This window comes from Macrobrachium nipponense, chromosome 15, assembly GCF_015104395.2.
Source record: "Macrobrachium nipponense isolate FS-2020 chromosome 15, ASM1510439v2, whole genome shotgun sequence".
NCBI lineage: Eukaryota > Metazoa > Arthropoda > Malacostraca > Decapoda > Palaemonidae > Macrobrachium > Macrobrachium nipponense.
Window position 1 is genome coordinate 8,497,906 of NC_087208.1, and position 13,153 is coordinate 8,511,058.

General features: G+C 43.8%; 1 protein-coding gene across 6 annotated transcripts in view; it reads right to left on the reverse strand.

The window, feature by feature from the left end:
- LOC135226993 (integrin beta-PS-like) overlaps positions 1 to 13,153 on the reverse strand; it is a 156,728-nt gene that overhangs the window by 66,765 nt on the left and 76,810 nt on the right. For all 6 annotated transcript variants that reach the window (XM_064266716.1, XM_064266715.1, XM_064266718.1 and 3 more), the window contains exons 7-8: positions 11,589 to 11,687; positions 7,655 to 7,819 (exon numbers count right to left, since the gene is read on the reverse strand). In XM_064266716.1, coding sequence (XP_064122786.1) covers positions 7,655 to 7,819; positions 11,589 to 11,687 — 264 coding nt within the window. The remainder of the gene's footprint in view (positions 1 to 7,654; positions 7,820 to 11,588; positions 11,688 to 13,153) is intronic.

Here is a 13,153-nt window from a genome sequence, read left to right on the forward strand (position 1 = left end):
AGGCAGTCTTCTGGGTTTCTCCTTAAAGAGCAAACGGTAATTCGCACTTAAGGGAAACCGAAGAACCATATGTCGGAGACTATAAGGTAAAAACAAGCAATGGGTTTGTCTTATGTCAGGATCCCCCTTTTCCCACCTTGTAAGGGAAATGGGGCAGAGATGTGCTTCTATCACTAAGTAAGGAATAGAAAGGTTACTCTAAGGAGTGTCTTACCTGCATCCATGACCAGTCAAGTAAGTAACGGTCCGCGTACTCTCTGCCCGAAGGGAAAGAGTAGGATGAAAGGGAAGAAGAAGAGCCAGTCACTTGGCATTCATACTCAATCATACCGTACAATGAGAACAGATGCTAACTTGTCCTGTTAGAGGAGCTGGGTAAGCTACACTTGTTGAGCAGCCACCACTGGTCCCAAGGAAAAAGTGTCCAAGTCTATCCCGAAGGTAATGCAAGGTGAAGGTAGTCTGACGTGCCAGGACCCCCGCCTTCAAAACCTGTTGAACCAACAGCTTCTTCTGGAACACGAGGGACGGGGCAATGCCCCTGACCTCGTGAGTTCTCAGATGAAGGATACCGGTGTCATCACCGGCAGCAGAGTATGCCTTCATGACCATCTCACGAAGCCAGAAAGAGACAGTGTTGTTGGACACCTCTTTCTTGGAACTTCCGGTGCTAAGGAAGAGTCGTCGACACTCAAGCCAAAGATGTCGAGTCCTCTTCAGGTAGCGCCGTAGTGCTCTAACTGGACACAGTAGCATCTCGTCTGGGTCATCACCAACAAAGTCACTGAGGGACGGGATAGATAAAGACTCGAATCTAGCATTGGGGACTGAAGGATTCTGAGTCTTCGCTATGAATTCTGGGACAAATTCTAGCATAACCAATCCCCAACCTCTTGTGTGTTTAACGTTGAAGGATAGTCCATGGAGTTTGCCTACTCTCTTTGCTGATACCAGGGCCAGCAGAAAGATGGTCTTGAGGGTAAGATCCATGTATGATGACTCTCGAAATGGTTCACATGGGGCAAGAGTCAGGCTCTGCAGTACAAGAGTCACGTCCCATGCAGGAGGCCTGAGATCCCTGGGTGGGCAAGACCTCTCAAAGGTCCTCATGAGGAGAGAAATCTCAAAGGAAGAAGAGATATCCTTCCCCTTCAGCTTGAAGACTAAGGCTACGGCCACCCTATAGCCCTTTACTACTGAAACGGAGAGGAGCTTCTCTCGGCAAAGGTAGTCTAGGAAGTCTATGACCTGCTGAATAGTGGCTCTGACCAGAGAGATACCATGTCCACAGTAAAAACCACAGAAGACAGCCCACTTTCCCTGGTAAACTGCTGCAGAGGATTTCCTGAGGTATCCAGCCATCTCTGTCGTTGCTCAACACGAAAAGCCTCTCGCTCGTAAGAGATGGTGGATAACCTCCAAGCATGAAGACACAGGGATTCTACTGCTTGATGGTACCGTTCTACGTGTGGTTGAGACTGCAGGTTCTGCCACGGGGGAATCTCTCTCGGTGGCTCAGAGAAAAGAGCCAGAAGGTTGAGATACCGGTGCCACCAGAATCATCCTAAAATTCTTCATGATCCGCACCCTGTTGATCACGGCTCCAATCTGCCCACGGTCTGGCACAACCGAGTAGAAGATTTCCACCTTCCTGTTGTACTGGGTGGCAAACAAGTCTATGACTGGATGCCCCCATAGGTTGAAGAGCCTTTCCGCTACGTCCTGGTGTAGGGACACTCGGTTCCTACCACCTGATTCTGGCGGCTGAGCTTCTCTTGCCCGGGATGTACCTGGCTGACAGCTGCATTGTCAACCTATGGAGCTTAAGGGAGACAAGTCCCCCTTGCTTGTTGATATATGCCACTACCGTGGTGTTGTCACTCATCAACACCATAGAGTGTCCCATCACTCATTCCCGGAACTCCTGGAGAGCCAGGAAGGCTGCCTTGAGTTCAAGAACATTGATGTGAAGGTGCTTGTCGTGATCGTTCCATACTCCTGCAGTCAGAAACTCTTCCAGGTGTGCACCCCACCCCTCTTTTGATGCATCCGAGAAGAGGAGCATGTCCAGGAGGGGGAGTGGTTAGATCCACTACTACCGTGAGGTTCCTGTTGTCCAGCCACCAATCCAGGTCCTCCCTTACCTCCTGCAAGAGAGAAACAAGGAGAGACTGAGGATCTCATGACTGGGACCAAAAGTTCCTGAGTCTCCATTGAAGAGACACCGCAGGTGAAGACGTCCATGAGGGACCAGCTTCTCCAAGGACGACAGGTGACCAATCACGACTTGGCAAAGTCGAGCACAGTCACGCTACTTCTCTGAACTTGCTGGTACGACAGTCTGAGGAGAAGACTCTTGCTGCTACAGTATCTATCAGCATGCCCACGTACAATGTCCTCAGCTTGGGTTCAAGATCGGACTTCTCCTGGTTTATCAGGATCCTTAGATTCTGACAACACTCAAGAAGTTGATCCCTGTCCTGTTGAGATACCTCATGAGGCTTATCCTGTGCAAATGTGCCCAAGCCGAGACCAGGTTGAATACTCTCATGAACACCTGGGGAGCAGTCGACAGTCCGAAATTTAGTGCCTTGAACTGGTAGATCGTTTCCCTAAGGACGAAGCAGAGTACTTGGAGGACGACCGGTGGATGGGCATTTGAAAATACGCATCCTTTAGGTCCACCGTAAGCATGAAGTCGTTCTCCCTGATGGATGCCAACACTGATGTTGTTTCCATCTTGAACCAAGTCTGGTGAACAAACCGGTTCAGGGGAGAAAAGTCTGACTGGTCTCCAACCCCCCGAAGCCTTCTCTTCGAGAAAGACTCAGCTGTAAAAACCCAGAGACCCATCTGACACGACTTCGATAGCGTTCTTGTTCAGCATTGCTTGCACTTCTTGCAGCAATGTCTGGTGTTTCACAGATCCCACTCGTAGGATAGAAACCAGACCGGTTGGTTGGTGAGGGGTGGCAGGACTCGAAGGGAAGCATATGGCCCTCCCGAAGGACATCTACTACCCAGGTCTCTGCTCCATATGTAATGAATAATTACATTAAAAATAATGTGAAAACTACTTTAGAATCATGTATGTCACATAATCAGGTCAGGGGCCATGGAGGAAAGTCTGCCAAAAACCACAGCCCAGGATGCGTGTGAGCGTGTGAACCTTAGCTAAGCAAATGTATGAAAAACATCAACAACCTCCTTCAGTGAGAAACCTACTAAGTCTCATGGGCTGACATGGATAAGCCTAGATAAGTTATGTTCATTCGTATACCTGTATCTTTTGATTAGGTTTGCTCACCTATGATTTGTAAATGAATTTGTAACTTACTTCCTCTCACCTCTTCTCTCATACACACATTCAAAAGCCTTCTCAGCAAGCTATCTCAAGATGTAATCTTTTGGAGAATATAAGAATATTTTGCTACTCTGTGTTTCCACGACTTACCCTCCAACCACTGAAGAATATAAATGTATTGAGTTCAGAGAATATCTTCGCAGTTCAACTGAGGAAGGAGACAGACAGACAGACAGACAGACAGACAGACAGACAGACAGAGAGAGAGATCATAGCCCACTGACGTTCGCTGTGCAAATCAAAAGTACCAACACGTAGTCCGTTTGTAAACACGGCTACCACTAATACATATCGCTGCCAAGTTGCCCAATGGCTCGATAGGCAATCCTCCACCAATGGCAGCAGCTGGGGGGGGGGAACACCGGCTGTAGCGTTTCCCCTTGTTCTTCTTCTTTCTTTTCCTTCTTCGTCCCAACTGAAAATCAGTCTGAAAGGGGAGAGAAGACTTGTCTTTGGAAGAGGAAGAAGAAGGCTGGGTCATTCCTCAGGCTCCCTTCAAAGCAGACGACTTCTTCGGGGGCGAGGTAGTGCTAGTGCGACTCGGTCTGGCCATACTAGAACACGAAGGCACAGATGCTTTCGCTACTGCCTGATGAACAAGCCGGTCCTTATCCTCGTCCTGCCACTTGCCCGCCACAGCATCTACCTGCTCTCTATCAAAGAGAGAGGCAGAACCCAGCAACGGTCCGTTTCTCAGTGTCAAAACCGACTCGGAATCAAGAGACCTGGATACTCGAGAAAGGGCAGCGTCACGCTTCCCGAGTACCAGGTTCGCCCACAGGTTAGCAGTCTGGTGGGCCAGGTAGGTAATAGCCCTTACCTCCAGACTGGCACAGTCTCCTGAAGGCCGAGTCTTCCCATGGGGTGATGGCCCCGGAGGAAGCGGCGACCTTAGACACTGTGAAAGACCACAGGTCCAACCAGGAGACTATTTGGAGAGTCGCCATAGCAGTGGCTTCCAACGTCGCTGCTTCCTGTTGCGAGAGAGAAACCTTCTCTGCAGATAGGTGTTGCAGCGATAGACCCAGACCGAGTCGAACCAGGTCCGGGTCAACCTGTTTAGTCAGTAGAGGCCTGTCCAAGGGCATAAAGAAGCGCCTCTGGCGAGGTAGAGGAGGGGGAAGCAGCCGATCCAAACGGTTGGATCTAAGGGAATTCTTTTGTCCCAAGACAAGATTATCACCTGATCCAACACGTCGTCAGCTATAGCAGACCACGGAAGTCTCCTGTCGAAGCTTTGGGTTCCTTCTTGGGTCCCCAAAAGGATTCGAGGCAAGAGGGATGATCTCCTGCAGGGGAGATCATGGCTGCTTCCCCAAGATTGTTGTGCTGACGAATCAGTGTGACAATTTCTGCAAAAGTCCTCTGTATCTCGGGGGTTTCTGAGTCCCTTGGTAAAGGCCCAAGTCCTTCCAGGGATCAGTCTTCCCGATCTACTCCTCTGTATGGAAGAACCAAGCCAGACCCCTTTGATCCATGCTTCATGACTTTAGCATATGATCAATCGGGTCCTAAGACTCCAGGGACGCAGGCCGCTGTTGCTGAATCCCGTGGAGAGCACTTAATGGGGTTCCTGCTATTCTCCTCGTCCCTCCCGGTGTATCTAGAGGAGGTAGAGGGAACAGGAGGGGTGGATCGGACACCTTCACTCCTAGCAGCGCTGCTGCCAGGTGGGGTGAGCCACGTACTTGTACCAACCTGCGGTGGTGACAAGTGCATGTGTCTAGGAGAACGCGACTGTACTGACAATGCGGACTCACGAGGAGAATGCAACTGCTCTGGCTGCGCTGTAGCAGTGCTGGTAGCAGGACTGGTAGTAGTGCTGGCGGGAGCCACGGTCTTCTTACGAGCAGGCTGCTGCCCGCAGAGACGCGGCCCCCCTTGCCCTGGCACGAATGCCCATCCTCCTCCAGCACGCCTCAGTGCTCTTCGAGGCCAAAGCCCCTGGTGAAGAGGACTGAACAGGGAACCTCCTCTTCATCTCTCCCATTGCTCCTTCCATAAGGAGAGGTGCAACTTTCTTGGCTCCTGATGAAGAACCAGACTTGGTCTTCGCAGGTGAGTCCAAGCCGCAGCTCAAGCCCTTCTCCCATCCCATGCCACTGTCCCAACGGGGAGCTGATCCTGCATTCTTGTCAGTGGATGTACTACCTCCCTTGGAAGGCTGCACATTCGAGGAAACTCGCGAACAAGATCTGACACGTCTCCGGTCCCTCCAGCAGTGCCTTCAGAACCCGGAGCTGGAAAACAAACCTTTGTTCATGCTCCAGAGGCTCCCAAGGCCCTTGCCTCTAAGGCGAAGCCTCAGTTCCTGCTCCCAAAAGAGAGGGCGAGCCAACAAGAGAGCCAACTGCCTTCCTCCCGGTGGAGGAGTGCAGACCCTTCAAAGTTTCTACACGAGACTTCTTACGGGGAGGAGAGGCAACCTGCCCCTTCTTAGGTTGAGAAACTTTCAAAGGGGGAGGAGAGGAGGAGGCAGACAAAGACAAGGACGACGAAGACGATGACAGAGGACGACGACGACACCTCCCTCGATCTCTTCCTCTTTGACTTCCCCTCCGACAGCTTCTGCAGGATCAAAGTGAGAGCCATCCAAGGAGCATCTGAGTGAGACAGCTCGTGTACAAGGGCAGTAGCAGAGTCGGAAGCAGGTCCAGGAATGGGCAGAGGTACGGGAATGATAGCCAGTCCAGATGTCACAGTAGGGACAGGGCAGCGAACTGGAGTGCACTCTGATGTGGCAGGGCACACCCTGGGCATGGCTAGCATTGCTGTCACTTCTGGCGACATCAGGGGAGGCAGAAACCCAGGGGGTAGCATTGGAAAGGCAAAGGAAGGCAGCTGATGGCTGCCACCCATGGAAGCAGACACGCTCGTCGGCTGGTGCAACCAGACCAGGTGCTGGGGAGCAAAGTAGCCCCACGAGGCCCAGGGAAGCCCATGCCTGATCTAACCCCGGCACCTCACCCGCAGAATGAAAAGTTGAGTTAGGAGGAGGGGGTCCATCCTTGATCCGAAGGAGGACCTTTGGGGCAAGGATAGATCCCAGAAGGAGCATCGCTTGGGCCCGCCACCAAAGCTCCTTCCTCCCCTTTCCCCCAGACTCATTGGAAAGGTAAGCAGAGAGAGAAGCCTCCCCCAGAGGGATAGCAGCAAACGTAGGACGACTGCTAGGGGACAAGAATGAGAAGAAGGATCAAGAACAGGAGTGGAAGGGGGTGTAATGCTCCCCACCAAGGATTTCGGTCTTCTGACATACCTCCACCTCCCAGCAAACTTCTCCCACTAGGGAGCGGACCACGAGTAACACTTAGTACAAGTTACATTGCCATCACAATCCATGCCCTCGGCAGGAAGCACACAATGTATGTGGATCTACTTCCACCAAGGCTCTAATTTTATTACACTTCATGCTGTCTACTCCCGGGCAACGCCTGTAGGAAGTAGACGGCAACTAGATTGATTGATTTATTAATTCTTACAGGCGTCGCAACGACGAGGTTATTGACGCCGCGGCAACTAGAGCTGGAGATCTAGGGTTTGTTGAGGGTGCATGATAACAACTCAAACAAAACCACACAAACAGCATACACAAACAAAAACAAGGAAAAATCCCACCGCGAAAGAAGCAGAAAATCCAGCAAGACAGTTGGGCAGAAAGTGCAGAGAAGCGTGCTCACTTGACCACCATACACAACTGAATACATTCAGTGTACACAAAACTCATTTAAACAGAACCTAATGCTTCTACATCTGGTTGCTGTAGCTGACACAATGGAAAACAAGAAACAAGCCCCATACCATACAGGATATAAAAAAAACTAAAGGTCAGAAATAGTTACAATACTACAGCTGTATGAGCGAGTACACAGCATGAAGAATTCTGACAAAAATATAAACATTCCAACACCACCTGCTGTGAAGCAAGTGATTACAGGCAGTTCATCCTGGACAAAAAAGCATTACTCTTCCATTTTTTCCGAATACTGATTGCGCCCAGTGGCATGAAAGTGTAAGCTCACTTCAACAGTAAGATTCAACATGAATATTAAAAGATACTGAAGGAAGACAGTGAACTAAGGGCTGTGCATATGTGGCGGAACTTGTTTTGTTTAACAATTCAGATTGATACATATGAGTAAAATGAGCACAGAATAAGGCTAATTATGACTAATGGGTTCATATAATTAATGCATAATTTGCTTTTTGCCAACTGTTTTTCATAACATACTATTAAATGGAAAATGGTCTCGTCAGAAATAGTCATACTAATTGATAAAGACTTCTTACATTGTACTCCCCTTTAACCAGTTCAACAACATTAGATGAATTTGCAGTTAGTTCTCCAAAACTGGACCCCTCAATCATATGGGAAAGCCTGGAGTACACAGATGTCTGCTCAGCTGTTACAGCAAAAATTATGTTCATTTTGTGTTGTTTTGCAACTTGGTTGATCTGAAATAGTAAAATTTAGCAATGAGACATGGTTAACCAAAATGAGAAAATCAAGCAATGAAAAATTAAAAACCATCAAAGATCAAAGAATACAGCCAGTATGAAACACCATGCTATAAACTTTTACTTCATCAATCACTGACTGCTCAGCAAGCAACATACTGTATATACTTCTCCCTTGGCAATTATAGTGAATATAGATATAAAAAGTAGTACAGGTATTTGTCGTTACGACCACAATTGATTACAACCAACCGGTCGTCTATTGATTTGGTGGTAAGGCAGCCCATGTTAATTTACCGTAAGAATATCATACTAGCCTAGCCTACACTACACAGCATACTTTATATACTACATATATCACATAGTAATTATTAATTTCAGCTAATTCTCTAGGTTCAATGCACATTGGCTTACGATAATTCAGTACAAAGAGAAATTGAATAACATTTAACAAGTTAGCATCGCGTATACGATGATGATGCTATCATGGTACATATATCATATATATACGAATACAGTAGCCTAGCCTACAGTATACTGTATACTATATATACAAAATAATTTAGTAATTTATTAATATAAGCCAATTTGGAGGTTCAATGCATTCTGACTATGATATACTAGTAGAAAAAAACAAAAATTCTACACGAAACGGGAATCAGATTTGGACAACATCGGCATACCTAATTGAGCGATGTCAGGCTGCTGACAGCTACGTATATTTATGAAATAAAAACACATTGACAGTGCCACAAGAAATCGTAGAGAAGTAACCCCAGAAAGGTTCACAATACCTAAAATCCTTCTGGAGAGGGATTCCCCCTCCAAACAGTAACCTTTCCTATCCCCTACCCCTCCCTCTCCCCTCCTCTCTGTCTTCCATACACTAACAAGAGTCTTCCATAAAGGTACGAGTGATGTTAAATGTTCATCATTCATTTTATTATTCATTTATATTTTTTCTCATTGTTTGCTGTATGAAAACTGTTTATTCCCTGTAAAATGTATTTTTTTAAAAATATTTTGGGGGGTCTGGAACACATTAATACTATTTACATTATTCCTTATGGGAATTACTGCTTCGGTTTTCATACGTTTCAGATATCGTAGAAGGTTCCGGAACAAATTATGTGCAAAAACCGAAGTACCACCCTATACTAATTTTAACTGACATTTGAGATATCACATTGTGTTGTGTATACCAATGAGTACATATGTAAATGGTATTAACTTACTGTGATTGTGAATGACGGATTCGCTATTGTGAATGACAGGATCGCTATCCTAGCTTCAATTATATGAGACTGGCTTTCAGCACAGTCTATATTTCAGAACTCTCATTCAAAGTACATCACAAGAAAACTACATTTACTCTAGATAAGCATCTCCCCTACAGGCATTTTCCCCAAATGAACACTGAACAGAAAATACTTAAGTGATTACAACACAGAGATTTTGATGACTTGTCGTCGTCTTAATTATGGCCGAGTCCATGAGTCATTTTCACACAACCTCACATTCTGGTTGATGTAGCAAGACTGCCCATGACTGTGGTTGACTGAACCACCAAATGTATTCAGTTAACCACCAGACCAACAAAAACAACAGACAGTCAGCAGTTAAAGTTATAACATGCGTAGTACTTACAATCTAATACATGAAATAACTAAACACAATGCTTTTCATGACTAAATACAATGAGGAAAATATATGCAAAGATAAATTAAACTTACATACACAATACACGACATATTTACAAGATGAAATTTTGTTTTACCAAAAAAATTTTGAAGGTCGCACACACGATACTGGATGATACACGAGTACATAGATTAATTACAGCTCTTCTGATCCCGTATATTTTTGAGAATTGCAAATTTTTTGTTGGAAATAAAATGTGCAAGTGTACCTATTTGTGGAGTAAGCTACAATTCCAAATAAAAAAAAATCCAAAAACTGAAACAAACTTAGCCACAAATGTTTCAAATAAAGGATTATGAACCTTTAGTACTAATGTTTCCCGAAGCTAAAACCATAAAGTAGTACCATGTAAACTTTAAAGGGGCCGGCCAGCTAATGCCATTTTTTAAGGACAGGACTTTGATATTCATACCACTTGATAAGGTGACTTGGGACATCTCCAAACCGCATATGAATTTCCCCTCTGACCTTTGGTTTTGTGACACCAGGGTGATTTATCCCGAAAATAACCATTTTTCAAATTCTATCTCCTCCCTTGATATTTAATATTAAGACCTGGGATTACTACCATATATAGACCTGATGTAGACCTCCAATCAAATAAGGAGTTTTTTTTCTAAAAGTAATTTTTTTGCTAGATATGAATTTTTCATTATGGTATAAAAAAAATAAACCCTATAAATCAGAAAAAAGATTTCTAAAAAAAAGACAAAATAAAAATTGGAAAAAAGGCCTTTATTTGATTGTTCTATAATGTCTTTCTGAGTTATATACCAAATTTCAGTGCTATAGCTTTAAAACTAAGTGAGAAGATAGATTTTGAAGGTCAATAAGTATAGTTTTGAGATATGGACATTCAAAGTTTTCCTTTGTATTTTTATAAAGTCAATGTTAATAAATAATGATTAATACGAATGCTATTTCTGTTTTGGGTATTAATAAACCAAAACTATCTTATTTATTGTAATTTAATCATAAATGATTAAATTCCAACGCAACTCTCTCTCTCCCTCACTAACTCGGCTTATTACAGTGAATTTTCTTCTTCTGTACGTTAGCGAGATGTTTTCCTTGTATTTTCCTCTTTGGCATGATGAAATTCTTGCCGAAACAAAGATAAGCAGACGTAAAATCAAGAGAATGGCAGAGGTAAAACTCGAACATGTATGCTCTTTTTACAAAGACAATGTTAATAAATCATGATTATTATGAATTTCATATTCCTTTTTGGGTATTAATGAACCAAAACTATGTTATTTATTATAAATGAAGATCCCTTTGCTCAAAGACCGTAGCCTGGGGTACTGCACGACATGTGCGTCAGGCAAGACGGGGTCATGGCGTTCCTAACTACACACCCTCTCTCTCTCTCTCTCTCTCTCTCTCTCTCTCTCTCTCTCTCTCTCTCTCTCTCTCTCTCTCTCTCTCTCTCTCTCTCTCTCTCCTCTACGCTAATATCGAGGGTATTATGATATTCTGTAATCATATTAGAGCTAATTTTCTTCATTTGTATGTTAGCAAGATGTTTTGCTAGTCTTTTCCTCATCGGCATGATGAAATTCTTGCCGAAACCAAAGATAAACATACGATAAAGCAAGCGAGTGTCAGAGGTGAAACTCGAACATGTACACTACAAGAGGTTTCTCCTTGCACTGGAAGGTGGTAAACTGACTAAGTTCCCTCTTGCTGCCTCATGGAATCTATACAGATGCCATTGCTCACAATTTCTTTGACAATAATTATAAAAATGTACAATAACAGAAGAAATATTGCATTTACTTGTACGGATCAACATTTTTAGCTTATTGAGTTACGTTTACTAATTACCCTGTAACTACGAAAGCAAGAGGTATTTTTACTAAATATTTTGTATACGTATTCTCCATTGCCAAACGAAGCTCCATGAATTTGTTCATGACTTTGCTTTTTTCGCCCTATACCCCCATATATAAGGGTTCCAGCCCCGTTAACCTATAAATGAGATGTGAATCAGACTAGCAGTTTCTTAAGTGCAGGAAAACTGTTTCACATGGTATCTTAACTTATATTCTAAATGGTTACCCACCTGAGCTACAGATGGATAGTCTTGGAGTGTAGAATGTGTGTATTCACCACTAAGATCTAGATGACATTCTCCATCATTAGGTTTTACTATACCACCAAGCTGTAAAATAAGACAATGAGTACATACTGTATTCCATTAGTTTCAAGCCACATAATTCAAAAAGTATTTTCAAAATAGAATATGAGCATGCAGTTCCAACAAGCATAAAGATAGAATTCTCCATCATTAGGTTTCAAATATTAATAATCTGTATTCAAAAAAACATGTGTAAACATTTTTAGTGGGGTTTTCTTGGGTTTTAACAAACAAAATAGGCAGTTTCAGTGTTTTTAAAGGGGTTTCAACTATTCTTGGGGGGATCTGGGGCCCATCCTCCGCTAATACGGAGGGAACACTGTACTTTATATTTCTTCCCCTTGCATCCTTCTTAATTACAGGTATATAGTAGCTAGTCAATTTCCTCAACTTTCAGTTCAGCATTATCAAGCTATTTGATAATATAATAATAATATGTAATAATAATGACTCTAGGATTTAGCTCCCAAGGGCCTAAGCCTGACCTAAATATAATGCTGTAATAATAATAATAACAAAGTTTTCCTTCTGAGATAAACAAGAAAACAGCCACTGTTACATCTGCTCTTTTATCCCTCACAACAGAATGAACCCTCAGTGAAAAACTAATCAACTGCTTTATATACTTACTAGGATGGCTATCAACAGTACCTCAAAAACATAGGGCTCATCAATAGCACTCAGACTCCAGTCACAGACACTACACTATCCACACTCCCTAGATATTGAGGGCCTTTTATTCCAGTACCCTTTCAACTATCCAGTATTTTCTTGGCCCATATCTCCCTCCACCCATGATTCAGAATAATATCAACTTCAGGCAGTCCCCAGTTATCGGTGGATTCTGTTAATGACAATCCAGTTTTATGGCCCTTATCTAGCGACATAAAATCGGCAATTTATGGTGCCATAACATGCTGAGTCCCGGTTATCGGCACTATAAGTGCTGATAATAGAGTTATGGTGCCATAACATACCTAACAGAGGTGCCATTAACCAGTTATCGGCACAATTAACTGGATATCGGCGCAATAAATTGGCGAGTTTCGATTATCGGCGGTTTCACTTATCAGCGTCAAGAATGGAACTCCTGCCGATAACCAGGGAATGCCTGTATTTGCCAATCTTACTGTTCTCCATTCTCTTCTTATGTTCAACCTATCTCAAAATGCATTGATGTATCTTTTTACAAAAGCTTACCTTTTCATACTTCTACTTCAAAACTTGCCTTTCCTTACCATTTCCATCATCCTTATCAAACATATACGTACTACTGTGCCTTGCACACTGTTCATAGTATCATGCCTTGTGACATTTATATTTGTGTTATCTATATTTTTGATACTCTGATAATTTTCTGATTGGTTTTTGGTTGTTGCTTCAACCAACCATTCCCTTTTTTTTAATTTGCCTTATGCTCATCTATTGCGATGGGCATCGATTCAATATGTAATTTTCTAATTTTAAAAGAGATATGTCTTTGTCTGCTT